Source organism: Emydura macquarii, unplaced genomic scaffold (genome assembly GCF_026122565.2).
Source record: "Emydura macquarii macquarii isolate MOO-44397 ecotype Brisbane River unplaced genomic scaffold, CSIRO-AGI_Emac_v2 contig_1229, whole genome shotgun sequence".
NCBI classification, from domain to species: Eukaryota; Metazoa; Chordata; order Testudines; family Chelidae; genus Emydura; species Emydura macquarii.
In genome coordinates this window covers 879,006-898,832 of record NW_027131366.1, presented here as the reverse complement: position 1 = coordinate 898,832, position 19,827 = coordinate 879,006, and the positions used below count along the sequence as shown (strand labels likewise).

Here is a 19,827-nt window from a genome sequence, read left to right as displayed (position 1 = left end):
AACTTGCTCTTTTTTTTTTTTTTAAATTGTGACATTCCATTTTAAGAGTGGCAGGAAAAATACCAGGAGCCCAGAAACTGTATAAAATAGATCTCAACTATCCACGGCTTTAAAAAGATTCAAAACTGTAAGTAGAGCCCTGCAGGGATACAAAATATGTATCTGCATCCAATCTGCTATTTGCAAACATGGTCCGCAGGTATAAAGCAGATATCTGCAGATTGCAGGGCTCTAGATATAAAATTTGGATCTCCATCCATCTGTGATCCACAAAAAACGCAGATCTGCAGAATTGCAGGGCTCAAACTACAAACCTTAGTGGCCAGCTTAGTAAAGAGATCTGCAGAACAAAGGTTCCTCTTGTTTCTAGGTAAGAGAATTTACTACATAACACCTCACTTTCTTTTGTCAGATATTTTATTAGTAACATTAAATACCAGAAAAAGGAAAAGGCATTTCCTTTCTAAAACTTAACCAGAAGGAACACAAATGCAGTTATCTAGTTTCCAAAAATAGTTGTTTCCTCCAGAGGTACAACTATCCAAAATAAACACTAACAAAGTCAATAGCAGAAAAGTCTTTTTTTAAATTTTAAACACTTTTAAAGGCCATAGTCAAGAGTGCCCACTTTTTGTCCGTTTTAAAGGTGGTCCATCTGCACATGTTCTGAGGTCAATGTTGTTTTCTTCATCTTCGTCCTCCTCCTCTTCCTCCCCAATATCACCTTTTAAAATTATAATGCGGATTAACATCAGAAGTACAAAAATTACCCACAAAAGGCAGAGGGATTGCAATAGCTGCGGCTGACCCGCTAGAAATGAAGGTTTTGCACAGGAATCAGTCGAGTTACTGGCTATGCTACGGGAATTGACTGATCTACGTGAGCGATTCTCCACCTTTTCTAGAGCAGCGCCCTCTTCGCCATACCAGGCACCCTCCTGTGTGGGGTGGGAAGGGAAGGGAAGGCCGGTGTCAGCCGGCTGAGACCCCGAGGTCTGAGTCAAAGGAGGGACGCCGGGCGGGCGCACACACCCGCTCCAATCCCTCCCCACCCTTTGCCCGGCGTGGCAAAAAGGGGGCTCAGCTCACGTACGCAGGGCTCGCGGCCAATTGATCCAGGTAACACAGACACGAGCGGCGCCCCGGGTCTCCCCGCCTCACCCGGAGCTCATGTCATGTCATGTCTGTCCTGTCCTGTCCAGCCGGTCCGGGCTCGCCTGGCTGCCGGGCACCCGGCCCCGAGCCAGTCAGCGCCGCGCCGCGCCGCCCGCAGCGCCCCCTCCCCGGGCGTCACTCACCCCGCGGCCCCGCTCCGGGCCCCGCCCCCGCGGGGGCCCCGCCGCTCTCCTGCTGCACCAGGGGCGCAAGCAGCGCCGTGACCTGCTCCTGCAGCTGGCACAGGCCGCGCAGCAGCCCCCTCAGCTCCCCGCCGGCGCCGGCCTCAGGCTGGCAGCGCACGCGAAGCGGCTGCTTCTGCCCGTCGCGCCCGGTCAGCTCCGCCCGCAGCTCCATCCCCCGCCGCCGGCCTGAGGGACAGCGCAGGCGCGGCCCGGAGGCGGAGCGCCAGGCACCTGGCGGAATCTGTCGGTCACCGAGCTAACCCGGAAGCACTCACTCGGCACCCGCCCCGCCTACGAGGAAACGCAACCCAGGCAGGCAGGGACTGGGAAGGAAGCGAACCGCGACGCACGCGCGGCAACTCTCGCGAGGGCGTCACGTGCGAAACTGTCCGTCCGACCGCCCCCTGTCCCGTCATATGACGACTCCTCCACCCCTCCCCCCCGCGTCCGTCACGTGGCTATGGCCAGCCCCTCCCCCCTTTGTGACTTGTTGCTATGTGCCCGGTCCCCCACGTCACGCGCTGAATCCTTTGTCACGTGGGGTGAGGGCAGTTCCGCTTCCGTTGTGGCGCCCCCTGGCGTTGGCTCTTGTTTCCCGCCTTAGCCCTGTCTGCGCTGCCTCGGCCGGGACCCGCGATGGAGGCTGCGGCGGGGGGCACTGAGCCCGCTGGCGGCTGCGCGGGGGCCCCGGAGGAGCCCGTGGTCTCCCTGGCTGATGTGTTGGCGGAGAACGAGGAGCTCGAGAAGGAGGCGCGGGCGGTGCTGGGTGGGAGCGACCACGAGCGCTGCAGTTACTCCCAGGTGAGGGGGCGGGGCGGGGGGTCTCGGGGACCGGGAGCCTCCGGCAGGCGAAGAAGCGGCGGTGGAGGGGTTCGGGCCTTAGGCAGCTGCGCGGTTAGCGGCCCTCTGGGGCGGGTGGGTGCGCGGGTTTAGGCGGCAAAGGTGGGGGGTGCTGGGATGAGGGAGCAAGCGGGGGGGGGGGCAAGGGCGGTCTGGGTAGCACAGGTCGTCACACGGTGTGGGGATGGGGGTATGTGGGGTAGGGGGAGGTCCGTGGAGGATGAGGGTACGGGGGATAGGTGTGCTGGGCGGGTGGAGCCAGGTAGTAGGTGGGGCCGTCGTGATGCGGGGCTCGGAGAGTGGGGCGGGGGTGAGGTTTAGCCTTTGACTTTCTTCAGGAATTCCTAGGTGGGGGCTTTATTGGTCCAGAGCCCAGGTGCTACTTGGGGGTGGGGACGGGACTTGGCCATCCCCTCTGCCTGACATTCAGTGCCCTTTTGTGGCAAGCCCCTTGGTGAGGTAGGACTGCAGAGATGGTCCCTCAGGGGCAGCAGAAGAAGGTGGATTCCCCCAACATTCTTGTATTTGGGGTACCCTGTCTTTGATAAGGTGCCTTTTTGTGCTGCCTCTGCCTCCCACACAGGGTTTGCATGCTAATAGCAGGGCCCCACAACAGCCCAACTCAAGAATTTATCCCATCATATAAATTGTAGTCATGGGCCACCAACTGTCATGTAACGGTCTTTGGTAGGAGACAAAGTTGGGAAAACCATCAGCATACTGGTCTCTGGCTGCTCTCTAGGTAAAGAGAGGACTTGGTGTCCAGCACGCTCTGTCCAGCTCCGATAATTTAACTTAACCCATCATTTTCTCCCTATCTAACAAATTTTCCCACTTCCTATTTCTCCAAGTACAGGGCTTGGTTCATGAAAAGGAAACGTTGGTGTGGCTTGTGCTGTGTCTTAACATACTGCAAGAGCCTTGTCTTGGGAAAAAAAGGCATTTCCAGGGCCAGGAAACAGATCTTCACATGTTTATTGCGTTTATCCTAATCTATGCCCTTTTAAAGAGCCATTCATAGGTCAGCACATTGGATTACAAGAAGGCATTTGGCAACTTTGTAGGCACTAACTAGATGCCATGTCTGTGTTTTGCACCCAGTGCCAGCTTGCCCACCATACACTAACTTGCTCCTAAATCCTTTTTTTCTGACACAAACTGCATTTACCATCTCCCTAGAACAGCAAATTATCTTCCTTGAGTTATTTTTGCATCTCTTGCATTTCTATATTTTTCTTGTCTTTGTAGGGTGCTGTAAAAAGACAAGCCTTGTATGCCTGTAGTACTTGCACCCCACCAGGAGAAGAACCGGCAGGAATCTGTTTAGCCTGCAGTTATGAGTGTCATGGCACGCACAAGTTATTTGAACTATATACAAAAAGGTAACGCTTTTGCAGAGAAGGGAGATAACAGAGCCATTTCTGAGACACTTCCTTTTATTTGTCATATTGTGAAGGAATAAAGCATCACACCAAAAAAGTAGTTATGCCTTGATGCTAAGTGCCCATCTTAAAGAGGTGTTAATCTGTGATATGGAAAACGTATCCTTGTAGAGTCAGAAATGGCATTGAAGAGGTGCACAGCACATTTGGGTCCTTTCATTAAAGCAGTTACTGCATGGGTTTTGGAGGAGGGGGTTTTGGATGAAGTTGATCTTAAAAATTTTTTTTTAATTTTCAAAGTACAGAGTGTGCGTCTCTTAAATTATAAAGTGTTCTTGCTTGCATGCTATATAACCATTTTTATTCATTGTAAAGCACTTCCTAAATATTAAGGTCCACCATGTCCCTGTGAATTGAGTAAAATATATAGGGTTCACATTGCTAATCATTCACATGCACTCACCTCGGGGGTGGAATGTAGTGGCTGTTCAATAAAGCATAACGCTATTTTACAACAGTGTAGGTTAAATGAAGAAAAATATTTGAATATATTAGGCAAAGATTATCATCAAAATACACTGAAATTGAATGAAATATATTTGGTAGGCAAACTAATTGCCCAAAGGAGAAATTTCCCAGAACACCCCAAATAATACCCCTATTAATACAAACATTTCAGCGGGTTCTTGAACGAATGTAAGTGTGGAGGAGCTCAGTTGTATATCTCATTCAAAAGACTGTATCTCCAGTAGCACATGCTCCCATAACATCCAACTGACTTAGTCCCCAGTCTTGAAAACACTAACACATGAGCTTGCCTTTATACATGTGAATAGTTAGAGCAGCAACAATTAGATCTTCCAGCGAGGCTTTCCCAACCAAATATTGATGTAACTCAACTCAGCTTAGCTGAGATCTGACAGGATCACAGCATGAGATGGTAAGGCTTCAGGATAGTCTAGCCAGTTCTCACAGATGTTTCTGTTTAAATAGGTTGTGAGAGCATTTCACAGTTCTAAATAAGGACCACTTATAAGAGTAGGACATTATTTTAAGACCTAAGCAATCTGAACAACTATGTTCCTTTCTTTCCAGAAACTTCCGCTGTGACTGTGGAAACAGCAAATTCAAAAATTTGCAGTGCAAGCTATTTCCAGTAAGTTTAGACATTGCAATCTTGACTATATAAAGATTAATGATAGGTGATGGTATTGCTTCTCACAGTATGAGAGAGGTTACTTGTGCTTTCTTCTATAACAAAGGCTCATCTATATTAGGTCAGGAACTGATTTTTGGAGGAGCTATGTTTATAATGGGTAAGTTGTAACCTATACGTGGTGTAAGGACTTGCAGACCTAAACCAGGACACACAACTATTGGTAGACCTAAGTTATACTTCCTTAAATATAGTTCTAAAGTGGTTTGACCCCAGCCAAATTAGTTAGCTAAAATTTCTTTGAAACTGGAATAGCTGGAATTAAGAAACACATTTAAACTCAATTTAATTCAGAGCCTAGTATATAAAAGGTCTAAACAACATAAGTTTGCATAAGTTTAATATTAACAGTGAGCAAAGGAGATCACAGTCTGTAGTTTACAGGTGGAAAATGAAAAAAGAGGAGCATGCAATATGATTGGCCCTAAGCACTGAGTCTGAAGACAGCGTTAGAATCTTAACAAATATGGGCAGGAATAAAGGTTCAAAACACATCAGTTGTGTGTGATAGAAACCATAATGATTAGTGGCCATCTCACAAAATGTGTATGTGTGCAGAGGGTAAGTTGAAGTTGACTTTTTCTAGTCATGTTTGTAAGGGCATTATGCTTTTTTCTAAGCAGTTGTAGATCAGTTTTTCCCCCAGTCTTTTATTTACTGCAGTTGCCCTCAGTTGTTGTCCTCCTTCTTTCCTTTAGAACTTCAACACCCCACTCATATCCCTGACCCTTACTCTGCACCTCTACTGCAAAGCAAACAAGTTTTATGACATACCTGAGCTTTTCAGAGCTGAAATGGAAAATCCTAAAGAGGCACTTAAGATGCACATTTCCTCTGTAGCAAGGCATAATGTGGGTCATCTCTTAGGTGATTAGAATAGGACAAGAATTGCCTTCAGGTTATACAATCTCTCAAAACAGTTCGTGTTTTTTCACCAGAGTGTACATTAAAACAAATCCTATTTTACTTCTAGGAAAAGGGAAAAGTGAATTCAGGCAATAAGTATAATCACAACTTCTATGGATTATACTGTGTTTGTAAAAGACCGTATCCTGATCCTGAAGATGAGGTAAGAAATGCACAATCAGTAATAATACTATGGATAAAATGCACAGACGTTTTTCTGCATAGAACTATGGTCCTCAAATTTTTCCATAGAGTGGACCATCTCTTATTAGAGATATCTTACCTGCTGTGTTACTTTTGTTAATCATTTTATGTAGTAGTCTGTATTTGCATAGTGTTTTATGATACAATATGTTTTGCATCAAAGATGGACAAGTAAGACAGACAATAAATTAATGTTGCCCCATTCAAAAAATTAAATGTAGGGCCAGCCCCCATCTACAAATAAAATGATGCGTCCTTCCCTCCCCTCCTCCCCCCACCCCCAGCATCCTGATAAATTAATGCTGAGCAGTTCCCACAATAAAATGAGACCACTTGTGCATTAATCTTGGATTTCCAATTATTTTCTTCTTATATACCATTCTGTATTTGTTCACCGGAAAATTCAAAAGAATAATAAAAACCCCTTGATTATTAAATAACAAATTATTAAATATCTAGGAAATGATTGACAAATAAACATATCCCATATCATAATCCCCAGCACTGATATTGTCCTATATCTGAATTAAAATTCACCACTTTACTTCACAGGAATATGAGGGTTTTTTTTTTCCTCTTCAGAATGTCGAATTATAACTAGTACAGTTTCAGTTTAAATAGTCTCTCTCTTTCCTCTTCAATGGATAAGGAAAATTAGAATGTTTATAGTATTTAGCTAAACATACTTTATAATTAAAAAATACAGAATTACCAAAATATAATTGTATAAGAAATAGTGAGTTCTTGTCACAGAGTACCAAAATAGCAAACACACATCTGGTTTCTTATTAGACCCATATGAACATATAAAGTTTTGAAGTACAGTACAACCTGAACTCTACCAAGTTTTAGGGCATGGAGCACTTTATAATGAACGGGTAAATTAACCATTTAAAAACAGCAATGCTTTAATAATAAAGCAAATTGTCTTGTATTATGCTTGACAGAATTCCAAAGCTGAATTAGCAGGTCTAGCTCTTTTACTGCAAACCTGATGAGACTCTTAACATAAATAACTCTTCCTGCGTCTGCTGATGTGTGATACACTTCCAGTTATGAGAAAGAGGTCATAGGTGCATTGCAGTGAAGAGTTAATTATAGTCTGTCTTTTTTGGTGTGAGAGCATATCTGGCGATAATGGGGAAAAATAATCTTGTTAGATAATTGGGAATCTCTAGTTGTCAGACTATAACAAATTACAAGTGTTTTCAAAGCATTGGCTGGTGAGCTGGTAAGTATTTATAATGGCCATGCAATTTAAGTATCTCACCAAAGAAAGTGATTTATTTGTATAAGCTTCAGATAACTCTGCATATAAAGGCCTGTGAGAAACTTTGAAGATTGATATTATTGCTAATAATTCAACCTTTCTTCTAGATCCCAGATGAAATGATCCAATGCATAGTTTGTGAAGACTGGTTCCATGGAAGGGTAAGGATATATATTTAACAAAATTGTCATCTTACATAGAAATAGGCTAAAATTAATGTTTTCCTTATGGCAGATCTTATTTGGAGAAGTTAAGGATCTTTTGAGAACTAGAGCAAGAGATTTCAGATTAGCTCTTTTCAGGCTGTACGAAAAAACCTAAATATTTATTTTTGCCTGCTGTCAGCCCTCATAATTAGCTAGTACCCAAAATGGAGAGGACCTCTACTTTATTCAGGGTTGCTCTTATTGTATCAACTAGGCTTAAAAAGTGGCCATAGAAATCTAAAACTTTAATGTTTCATGGAAAATTTATGAATGATAGTGTTTCACTGAAATTGGAGAAGAAGGTTATTGAGCACACCATTATCATCCGTGATCATGATATGTGGTAAATGGTAGCTTATTCGATGGGACCTTAACTTAGCCATATTTAGTTTGGGTAGGAGGGAACAACAACAGTCAGGAAAGTTTAGGGAAGTTTTTTTCAAGGCAAATAGACACCAAGGCACCCAATTATTATTGAAAGTAATTGGGAGTTGGGTGCCTAGATCACATTGTTGCCTTTGAAAATCCCCTGCTTTATGCAGGATTAGGGGTTCAGCCCATCATGTCTGTAAGGGTAGGGGGTGAAATTCAGACAGAAGTATGTAGAATGCTTGCGAGACCTGGAACAAAGACATAAAATACGAATATTGGTGGTATAGTATACCTTCGATTAATTATAGGCTTTCTGATTCAGATAAATTATAGGATTATTTTTTCTAAATAATGTTTGTATTAGATATTACGTTTTTTTAATGAATATTCTAGCTTTCACTATACAAATGGGTCAAATTTCTCAAAAGAAAATGGAGGTAATTTATTTTCATCATCTTGATGTTTCTCACCAATTTGAAGACAGTTTAGATTTTATGTCTCTCTCTTTTCACATTGCTCCCATACTGCAGCTGAAGCAGAATACAATGTTTTATAAAACTTTTTTAAGCAAGAAGAGAATCTGATTACTAAATGAGAGTTGCTGAAAACTGCAGTATGTGGTAGCTGTCCAGTTAGGATAGGCAAGGTTGGAAGTATTCATAAGTCTTCCTGCTGTCTTGGCTGATGGAGTCCAGACTTCTTTGAGGGTTGATATGTGAGGAGAGGCTAATAATCTGAATACATTCCTTAAATTTGATTGGTCCTCTCCCATCCTCTAGCAGTGCACGGATGCTGGCTATGTAGGGCAAATTGAGGATAACACACTTATAATGGGAATACAGAAAACATGAGGGAAGAGGTGGGCATGATGCTTGTTTTTCCTGCCACTAAAACTAGAAGAAGAAAAAGAAATACCCTGCAGAAACCATTAATTTGCAAATAATATGCCTTTGCCATGTTTCCTATTTCTTCTTGACAGCACCTTGGTGCCGTTCCCCCTGAGAGCGGGGACTTCCATGAGATGGTGTGCCGGGCCTGCATGAATTGTTGTACTTTTCTTTGGGCGTATGCGTCTCAGTTAGCAGGTAAAATTAGGATAGCTGTACTGATATTTCTATTCTATAAACTTCCCAATTTAGCTGATGTAACTCATAATCCTATCCAAATGAATGACAGCTATTTGCAGATGAAGCTGAAGAAATTGTTAGCTACTTAGATAAAAACCTCAGGCAATAAAGTACCTTACACGGCAACTTTAGGTTTTGTGCTTTATTAAAAAAAAGAAGGCCTAATTCTTAAGTTTTATGAAATCTAATTTTTTTCAGTTCTAAAGTAGTTTATAAGTGTATTTTCTCATTATGGGCATTTATGGCAAATATAGCATAAAGACTTGACACTTAGCCTAGAAAGTAAATTTCTAGGGGCAACTCGATTATTACACCACTGGGGGGAGGTATAGGGAAAGAGAGGTTGGGGGAGAGATGTTAGATAGCACTGTGGACTCTGAAGGGTGATTGCAAAGATTTGGATCTTAAAGTGAATGGAAATGAAGAGCTCCCCTTTCCTCTGTTCGGGACATGGTCTATTTTAGGGAAAACAACTCAACAGTTGTCTAATCAAAATAAATACAATAGTCCTAGTGGTCTTTGCTGTATTCTTCTCTTCAGGATTAGAAATAATTTAGGAGCTAGAAAGAAGGAGAATAGTCTTCTCTTTGGGCATTAGTCAGATTGCTTTGCTCCACAGGAGGTGGCTCTGGTTTCCAAATGGCTGATTATACCAATTGCTGGTTATGACCTGTTAAGTCATAAAAAGTTGGCTACCTCAGGATGTTTCTAAGGTGTTGAATTATAAGGTACAAGGATTTCATATTGTGTTACATGCAATCTTCCTGTAGTATAAATGCATGAGAGTGCTGTTTCTTAAAGTAAGTATGGCACAGAGCATACACTTGATTACATGTCGAAGTAAACTTGTTATATACTGAGAACCACTTAGCATAGTTATCTAATACTCTCTAGCATTGTTGTGCTCTGGGTGCTGAGATTGCTTCACTAAGTTGTGAAGGAAGCTAGTGGAGGTCTATACATTTTTATATTACCCAGGATCGCTTGGAAAAGAGATGACCGAAGCTTTAACTAGTGAAATAATTAAGAAATAAGGAGCAAACTATGTAGCACAATCTCTCAGTGAAATGTTTTATCACTTTGCTTAATATTCACTCACTCTAGAAATTTATGTTGACAATTTCATCTGTCCTGTGGACAGGCAAACTGAATGAGAAGCAGTGCTCCTAAGGAGCTGCAGTCATGTGTTCATACTCCAGAATTTGAGTGTCTGCAGCAGAGTTTTCCAGGACTTGAGTGACGTGCTTATGTATGTTTGCTTAATTTTATTTGCAATTGGATCATAATTACATTTTAGAGATATATATGGAGAAATTATTATTTAAACCATTTTGTTTTTGAGAAGCCTCATTGGGAGACTATTGCATCATCCACACAGAATATTGTCCTTGACAGCTGTAAACTTTCTAAGAGGATATTTTATAATAAAGTAAACATTTTTATAAGTTTCCTCCGTATATTTGTCTGAAAAAATTAAAATTAAAATTTCAAGTTTTGGAAATATCAGGCATATACAATATACTAAAATAAAATTAGAAAAAGTACCTGGCTGCTATCCAGTCTTTTGCGAATATCAATTCATTTAAAAAACCCAAAAGGAGACAATCATCATAGGTAGTGTTCAGCACTGTGTGAAGTCATCGCATTTTTCCCCCCCGTTTTCTCCATTACTTTCCAGTAAACTCTAGGCTTTTAGGATGAAAGAACAATGAGAGTTTTCTTTTCTGCTTTGGAAGTGGGAAGGCACAAAGGAGTTAAGTAGTTTAGATCAGGCTTTCAGTTAAAAATAAACTGACTGCAACTTGTTTTGTAACACTATTTTTGGGGCAGGAGGAGGGGTGTGAGAAGAAGCTATGATAAAAGATTAAGCAGTTTTATTGTTTAATGAGATCATAATGTCCTCGGATAGCTCTAGAATATATCCTTGTTTTTATTGACGTGTACAGTGCAATTTGAGCACTTCTAATACTACAGTGTCAAGTAAAGAGAAATTCTGAAACTGATTTTATTGTCTAGCAAACTTGTTAGTTATGGATACGTATTTTGTAGTTCCTACTGTGACCAAAGTGACCTCACTTGAAGATGATAAGGTTGTGCTGAATGTCAAGGAAACTGAAGAACAGACCAGAGAAATCAAAAAGGAAAGTGGGGGAGATCACCAAGGAAAGATCCAGGAAGAAGAGCAAGTAGAGCAGTATAATGAGCCCTCTACTAGTTCTGGTTCTAAATGTCCAGAGGTAAACTGCACATTTTTTCTATGGTCTTATGTTTCCTCTCTTTGGGTTCTGTGAAGGGGAAACAATTGTATTATTCCATGCTCCCTTTCAATACTTCATCTACTGAAATGATTGTCCCAGCATAGACTCTGCTGCAATAGACATTCCAATAAACACTCATGTGAAAGGTTTAGTGCATCAGTTAATTAGCCAGTAGACTAGGCTATATAGGAATACAAGATGCTTAGCAAATATCTTCCATTCCTCCCCTTATGTCACCCCTTTTTTTGCTTGATCAGCCTGAGATCACTCCTGAATTTGTTTTCTAATGTTGAAGTACCACTCACTGCAACTGTGCCATCAGGCTAACCTAGATCTAATTTCTGAGTCCTTTATTTTGCATTGCTTTTGCATTGAATCTGATGTTTAACAGATTATCCTTCTCACAAATAATTTGGAATATGAATGCCATTAGCAGTTTTAGCTGATTCTCCTGGATATACAGCAGTGTACTAATATGAACTTTACTATAAATACCATATTATGGAGCTTAAAAAAAAAAGGCATAAAAGTAGGACAATATTGTAGATAGCTAAGAGAAGGACAAGCTAGAACGACTTGCATTAAATCCCTTTGAAATAAAATAGAAGTGAAAACACTGACTTGTTTCATTTTAATTCAGGTAGTTACAAAGAATGATGAATCGGTCTGTAAGCTGCGAGAACTCCAGACCAAGCAGTCTCTGAAGAAGGATACTGCCACCTTTTGGCCATCTAGCTGGCGGAGTAAATTATGCACATGCAAAGACTGTTTAGTATGTATATATTTTGTTTTTTGGGCTAACATTTACATTTGCTCCTTGAAGACTACTGAGAGAAATCAATATATGATACAATTTGCAAAACTGCCTTGATCTGAATGTAAAAATCTATTGGAAAACATTCCACTAACCTAAGGGAACAAGTAAAAGTTGGACTTTATTTGATGACTCTCACCTTCTGAATTAATAGTATAAAATAGCCTGTGAACATTTTGTATTTATATTCATACTGTTTAAAGTGAGCACAGTTCTGAAAGCGTTCACAGGAAGGGGCTGAAATGCTTGCTGATATAAATGTGATAAATGTTATTGCTTTAGGGGAGAGCTTGAAAGATTGGCAAATGGGCTGTAAACTTTGTAAGCTAGAAAATAACTTTTACTTTACTCTTCAGAAAATGTATTTAGAACTGGATGTCCAATTCCTGACTGATGAATGTGACACAGTCTTGGCCTATGAGAATAAAGGCACAAATGACCAGGAAACTGACAGAAGAGATCCTTTAATGGACACACTTAATAGCATGAACAGAGTCCAGCAAGTAGAACTCATCTGTGGTAAATACAATTTAATTTTGGGAATTTAACATAGCATTTAAAATATGTATCTTACCTATAAGCTATTTAATAGACGTTCTCAAACAGCAATTATGTGTTTAAAAGTAAAAAGCAGCTTATAAGAGACTGTTTGTTTAACTAACCTCCAGAAATACTTCTCTAGGAAACCTTGAATGTTTTTGTCTCATGTCTGTTGTTGCCATTTATATTAAGGAAGCAGATTGTGTAGAAATTTCTGCTTGTTTTTTAATTCAACATGTTGGCCATGCTCTGGCAGTGGTAATTCCTTCTCAAAAGTTGACATGTTAATATTAGCTAGGTTTGTTTTCTGTGTTCATATTTTTTTTATATAGCATCAAAAGTGCAAATGCAATTGCCCTGCATAGCTGTCAATATAAGTAGATAATAGGCAGGGAAGGGTAACTGTGAAAAGCAGTGGGACTGAATGAGAAAGTCAAGCACTCACTTAATTTTACTGTTCAGTTAGCTTCTTATATGCGTTATTTTGGGGGGAGGCTCTCAGTTTTTGTGCGGATGGAATCTCCTGACTGTTCTGCTCTCTCTGGAGTAGACCCAAAGTCTGGTTCAGTAAGTGTCTATAGACTATATCTGACATGTTTGAGCATATCTGGGCCAACAAGCCAGAGTCCTATGCCATAAATTAGGGCTCCTACATGGATGACTTTGTCAATTGTATCAACTCTTGCCACTTTTCTGAAGAGCACAATGTGCCAGTATGATTGTATTGTGCCTCAGAGCAGAATCTGTTCTGCTTCAGTGGACTTCAGCTAATAAACCCTTGAAGGTTTGAACAAATGACGCTCACGTCACATATAAAGAACAGCTAGTACTGATGTATTAATTTATTCATAGGGCCTGATTCTCAGATTGGTTTTGTCCTTAAAATGCCCGTTTAAGCTGGTTCATCTAGACACATGGGAATTCCCTTAGGTAGGAGGCATCTGTAGGTAATGTCAGGCATAGGGATGTTGTCAGAGTGTGTCTCCATGCTTGGTTGCTCCTAAAAATCAATGCTTTAGTTTTGAAATTAACAAGAACAGGACAAATTTCTAGATTCTTGCTGAGGTAATTCTCATCCTGAAAAGTAGAGGCTGCTATATGTAACTTGCTTTGGGAAGGTGCACTGTGAATCTGGTAAGGAAACAGTGGACTGAGCTGAAGACTTGCCAACTCCTAGAAATGGAATCTGATTCCCATGTTCTCTGATCCATCTCATTTAGTGTATGTCACACTTTGCATTTCTCACAGCCAGTTGTGGTTCCTCAGCCCAGGCAAGTGAGGCACAGCCTAATCAAGAATTCCCAAAAGCTGCAAAATACATTTTGCATATTGTTTATTATTTAATTGATAAATATAGATTGCCAGACAGTTAAGCATAAATATATTTAAGTTAACGTAAGTCCATAAGAACCGCTTGTGATTTGATTTAAATCTGTCACAACTCACTGTCCAGTAGCAAAACGCAATGCCAAAAAATTAAGAATGAAGTGCTGCATGAGGCTTAAATCTTGGTAAAGCTGATAGTGCCTCAAGAGACTGTCCTGTTACCATGACAATTTAGCATCCCAAGGAGTCAGTTTATAAGGTGTTACTGTGGTAACCACTGTTTGATGAGGCCATGGCAGGATTATAGCAGTTAAGGCCGGTTCTGAACGTGGTGACTTGCATTTGGAGTTTGAGATTTTAAAATTTTCTATAATGGCTTCTGTAGAAAATGATGTTGTATGTGACCTGAGAAAAAGAGGATTTTCACTAAGATCTCACGAAGAGAGATGTTCAATCATTAAGGAAGGTAGAATAACACCAGCACTGGAGGTCTTGAAGAAAGATGGGAAATGAATGCGGCAATTTCAGACATCTTGGTACAGAGTCCATAAATGGCTAACAGGCAGCGCTATGAGTAACAGATTATATTGTTGGCCCTGTTTGCTTCTTTCAGCTAAAAAAATTTGTGGGCTAATGAAGGTTACTGTGACTGGAAAAATTTGTCACGAAGTGCAGCTATACACAGCTCTTTACAAGAGCACATAAATTAAGTTTCCTTGAAGCGCTTAGAGCAGGAAAGCACTTCCATAGATGTGTTGCTTAGTGAGCAAAGGTGCCTTGCTATCTTAGAGCACAACAAGAAAGTCAGGAAGAACAGAGAGATTTTGAAGCGACAGATTGATATTTCAGTTGTTTTATCTCGTCAAGAACTTGCATTCCATTGCTACTGTGAAATGGAGCAGTCTGTCAACCAGAGTAATGTTAGGGAACTTTTTGATTATTTTTTTCGTCACGATAAGGGATTGAATATTTATTGGCAGAAAAATGCATCAATTTTTTCTGACCCATCAAGGACAATTCAAAATGAATTGATCGAATGTGTGGCTGAAGAAATAATATCCTACATTGACCGTGAGATTGAAGAGTGCAGCTTTTTTGCTTGTGAGGTAGATGAAATTGACATTTCTTACTTAAGCCAACTTTGAGTTGTATTACGCTACGTGGACAAGAAGGGGCTAACACGAGCGGTTCATGGGTTTTAAAACTGTCAGTGTAGATTGAAATGCAGTTGATTTTGAAGCAGGTTGTGGATTCAGTGTTGTTAAAATACAACTACAAAAGAAAACTTGTGTCTCATTCATATGATGGTGCTTTAGTGATGGCTGGTGAGCTGGGGGGTCTGCAAGCTCTAATTAAAAAAGAGGCTCCTCAAGCTTTGTTTGTGCATTGTTTTGCTTGCAAATTAAATCTAGTTCTCCAGCAAAAGGCCCACTGTATTAAAGAAACACGTGGCTTTTTTGCACACTTGAGCAAACAGGGTGAACTGCTGGATCGAATTGTGGGCAAAAGGATATCTTCCCTGTGTGCAGTTCGATGGACATCCAACAGAGTTGTTCTACATGCCATTGTCTCGGAAAGAGAGAAACTGTGTGAAGTATTTCAGGAGATTGTTGATGCCAGTGGTTGGGATGGAGAATCTCGACGACAAGCTATAGGATATCTTGCAAAACTAAATGATTTCCAGTTTCTTTTCTTGTCATATGCTTACCGTAACATCTTCAGCATCACTGACATTCTCTATGATGTTCTTCAGAAAAAGACCATTGATGTAGACTACTGTAATTTGCAAGTTCAGTTAACAATCACAAGGATTGATGATCTGCATAAAGAAGAGGAGTTCAAAGAGGTGTTTAATTCTGCTGCTACTACCCTTGCTGACTTACCTTCACCTCCAAAAAAGCGCAGGCTAAAAGTGGAGCCGCTGAAGACTGTCAGAAAATGTATTTACAACTATATAATGAAATAATTGATAACGTTGTGCAGCTTTCTCTCAGGTTTGTAGACATAAAGGCCCTCCACTGCATTGAGCTGTCAGACTCATCAAGATTTCAAGCAATTCCCCACAGATGCTTTTACCGCACTCTCCAACACTTATGGCAGCTACTTTGATTGTCTCAAGAATGAGTTTGGTGTCATCTTCAAAGATGAGCAGTTTCAGAACCGTTCTGCTAGCGATGTACTGCGCTTAATCAATGAAACTGGGCTCTGAGGTGCTGAAGGAAGTGTACCGCTTTTTTTGCTTAGTTGCCACTATACCAGCAACAACAGTGAGTGTGAAAAGAAGCTTTTCTTGCCTTAAATCCATCAGTACATACTTGAGGAGCTCAATGGATCAGGGTCGTCTCAGTTCACTGGCCACAATATCCATTGAAAAAGAACTGCTGTCTTTCCTGGAGAAGCAACTGACTTGGTATGATGACATTGCATGCTTTGCTTCAAAGAAAGAAAGACTGGTTGATCTTCACTATATGAATAAGATAAGATTGTCTTTTAATGAACGTATAACTGTTGATTTTTTTGCTATATGACCAACTTCCTTGTTTTGAATTTTTGAATGACTTTTTGATATTGTATTTATCTATATAGCAAATATTCCACTAAATATGTGATTAAGTTCTGATTTGCCAATTGATTATAAAACCTTTTTATAAAGAAATTTTGTAAGTTGTGTTGTTGAAAGTGCTAATGTTGCCTTTGTTTTTTAGTTGATGGAGTTATATTATAATTATAGTGACTGCCGGCTATTTGAATGCATGAAAATGCTCTAAGCAGAGGCATATGAAAGCTGAACAATGCCAATTTATGTTTAGGACTTTAATCTAAGCCAGTATTTAAATTAATATGAAAATGTTCCAACTGTGTGTGTGTGTGTGTGTTTTGGAATTATTTTTTCTTATCTGTAAACAGATTAATTCAGAATTCTTTTCTGTATATTTCATTTTATAATAGCAATTACATTATTCATGGGGTAGAAATAACTATTGTGATTTGTGCCTCTTGTGTCAAAGTCACAAGCCACCATTGCTTATAGATGTTAACAGTTAACATCTGCTCAAAGTGAAGTTATTGTGTTGGAGGATACATAGATTTAAGAACTATCTTAGGACAAACCCTTCCTGCAAGTCTTCATTAATTTATAATCCAAAATTGAAATCTATTTACTGAGGCAAGTCAAGTCAGGTACTAGTTGTCAGGGAGATTACTCTGCTTCAGTGATTGCCTGATGAGTTTTTTTCCCCATTTCTTCCAGAATACAATGACCTAAAGACAGAATTGACTGACTATCTCCGGAGATTTGCAGATGAAGGAACAGTAAGCTATAACTAATTATGTGGTGTTTTGTGTCAGTGTTTGCTAGAAAAATCTCAATGTTTTTGTAAAAATAGTTATTTTATGATGTAGGTTAAAATGTTCATAGTTTTGTGGAGGGAGGGGGTGTAAAACAGGAGAATGAAGTAGAAATATCACCTCTGTTTTTGACCAAGAAAGAGTTGAGAAAATGCATGTGGTGTTAGTAAAGGAAAGGTTTGAGAGACTGCTTGGGCTCTTTGTTGTAACTGTACACATAATGGGTTTGTTTATCTTCAGGCTCTTCTGTGCTATAATCACCCACCATCAGTATATTAAACTATGGAGGAGTGAAGTTTATAAACAAAATAAACTAGTTGAATTTTTAATCTGCATAAAAATCTTAATTCTTGTTTATCCTTTATCAACCTCACTTTAACATTTCTTAAAAGAGCAAGAACAGTTGTTACTACCATACTTGACTTATTTACTCATACTGTATCCAAGGCCTTCATATCCTATTGTCAGTCAGCACTAGAACTTAAACCTTAAACTTCCTTTGTACCTTCAAAACCATGTTTTTCCCCCAAACTATCTCAGTTGAGCCATTTTGGTACCATTCTTGGTTCTATTCCTAACTTAACTGAAATATGGGCACTGTGTATGCAGTGAAGTCTCTTCAACCCACTACTCATATCTTTCATTTTTGTTTGTGATGTTGTTGTAGCCACAGTGGTCCCAGAATCTTGGAGAGAAAGGGAATCTCTTGTATTGAACCAGCTTCTGTTAGTGAAAGAGACAAGCTTTCTCTGTGTAAGCTTGACTCTTTCACTAGCAGAAGCTGGTCCAATAAAAGATATTACCTCTCCCACTTTGTTTCACTTCTTAATTAGTTAGATTGTTAAGAGCTGGTCAAGTATTTTACTTTGCTAACATTTTACTTCCTTTCCTTTGGGGCTGCCCTTTTTGCCATGCAGGATATGGGAGATCAGATGCTTTTATGTGGAATTTATGCCTGTGCACGGGGTAGGAGAGGACCATTGTTCTTAAGTTGGACTCCTCCTTACACTGCATCACCAGCATCTGTTTTGTCTGTTGCAAATATTGTCCTGAGAAGTTTCTCATGTAGTTCATGTGTGTCAGTTACAATTGTTTTTGTAAACATGTATTCTATTGTACCAGGGTGTGTCAAGATGGCTTTCATTTTATTCTCAGGTTGTTAAAAGAGAGGACATTCAGCAATTCTTTGAAGAATTTCAGTCACGCAAGAGAAGACGGACAAATAGGATGCAGTACTACTGCAGTTAAACTGAAAAGGCTTTGACTTTCATAAGGACAAATGGGACAACTATTCTTCAGTAAATAGAAGCAACAGCTTTGCTAATATTTGACCTCTTTCCCTAAATCCTACTTTCCAAGAGGCCTCCAACTTTGCTCATTCACTCTGTTCCATAAAATACTTCTCTTACTTTTGTAGCTTATACATGTCTTTCTTACTTACAGGTGCATTGCATAGCAATTTATCATGCAGATTTCATAGTGTCAGTATATTTGAGTTGTCAGAGTTGGTTTTGTTTCAGAGGGAGTGAATTGGTCCTTGATAAAATAACTTTTGTGCCACTTTATATCCTTTTTAGCCTTTGACCTGTTTCATTTTAGTACTTATAGCTCTATAACATACTAAACATGGGGGCAGTCAGCCTTTCTTGGTTTCTATACAGTTATAGGGAAATGAATGTCCAGTGTAGTGTGGCATATGCAAAACAAGATAGTGTTGCTTTGTTGGTCTGAATACTTCCCTATGAACTCTTGTGTAGTGGTACTGTGAAACTTCCAGGACAAAGGCTGCAGGTTCCTATTCACTTGGAATGTTTAACCAGACTGCACTGATGGGCATAATTCTCTAAACATTAAGGTGTTTTCTAAACAGTAATATCCTGTGTCTTTTAAACCCTTACAGGAGAATCACAGAGTAAAAGTAGGGTCATAACGTGAACTTAAATTGCATTGTACTTGCACAGACTAACTCCTTTGTTACTGTGGAAGTGTTTTTTCTGGGAAGGAAGAGATTAAGGAATCGTGGACTGGTCTTCAAGCAACAGCCTGTGGCAATAATATTTTTATTACATTTTTAAGAAAAATTTTGTTCATGTTTCAGTGTATAGTGACATCTTACATTGATAGAATAGCTGTCAGTTTTTCCTGTCACTAGAATGCAAATGGAATGAGAAATGTGGGATGATAAGCTTTTGGGGTTTTTATGTGAAAGGAATTTTCACATTGTGGGTTTTAAAAACTGACCAACCTTAAGCTGCTCTAGTGTTTAAATGTTACAGAAAATACATGGTGGTAGTTATTGGCGATAAGACTCAAGCTACAGCTGGAGTCCTTAAAACAAAACTTAAATATTAGAACTTGTATTAGTCGGTTTAAGCCTATCCTTAATTTTTCTTTATAAAGAAAACTCATAAGGTGAGACCCTTAAGAAAATTCTTACATTGGTTAATGTTAAACTCCCAGTTGATATGTATAGTAGTTGAAGGGCTTGTATTTTCCTAAGAGATCATTTTGCTTTTACATCAACCAAAATGCCATTTTTAAACTTGTCCTTTACTACTTTCCCCATTCATTTGGTGCAACTGCCTCACCTTTGCAAAACCTACTTTTGGCAAAAATAGATAATTGATTTGTTTTATGCAAATATGACAGGTTGCTTTTAAAATTACATTTCTGGGGTG

The 19,827-nt window shown here is 39.9% G+C and overlaps 2 protein-coding genes across 3 annotated transcripts; one reads left to right on the top strand and one right to left on the bottom strand.

Annotated features, from left to right (window-relative positions):
- Positions 1-399: 399 nt before the first annotated feature.
- On the bottom strand, positions 400-1,609 carry GON7 (GON7 subunit of KEOPS complex). Its single transcript, XM_067547099.1, has 2 exons — positions 1,299-1,609; positions 400-724 (listed from the first exon to the last, which is right to left on the bottom strand). The coding sequence occupies exons 1-2, from the start codon at positions 1,510-1,512 to the stop codon at positions 615-617; spliced, it is 324 nt and encodes a 107-aa protein (XP_067403200.1). The 5' UTR covers positions 1,513-1,609; the 3' UTR covers positions 400-614.
- Positions 1,610-1,872: 263 nt separating this feature from the next.
- UBR7 (ubiquitin protein ligase E3 component n-recognin 7) lies at positions 1,873-19,771 on the top strand. Of its 2 annotated transcripts, XM_067547048.1 has the most exons (11): positions 1,873-2,141; positions 3,429-3,562; positions 4,658-4,718; positions 5,752-5,847; positions 7,266-7,319; positions 8,716-8,821; positions 10,913-11,100; positions 11,762-11,893; positions 12,292-12,454; positions 17,052-17,113; positions 18,305-19,771. In XM_067547048.1, exons 1-11 carry the CDS (start codon positions 1,977-1,979, stop codon positions 18,395-18,397), a joined length of 1,254 nt encoding a protein of 417 aa, XP_067403149.1. In that variant the 5' UTR covers positions 1,873-1,976; the 3' UTR covers positions 18,398-19,771. The 2 variants fall into 2 exon arrangements, with proteins under 2 accessions (XP_067403149.1, XP_067403150.1); XM_067547049.1 differs by lacking the exons at positions 17,052-17,113; positions 18,305-19,771 and adding an exon at positions 14,187-14,990.
- Positions 19,772-19,827: the final 56 nt, after the last annotated feature.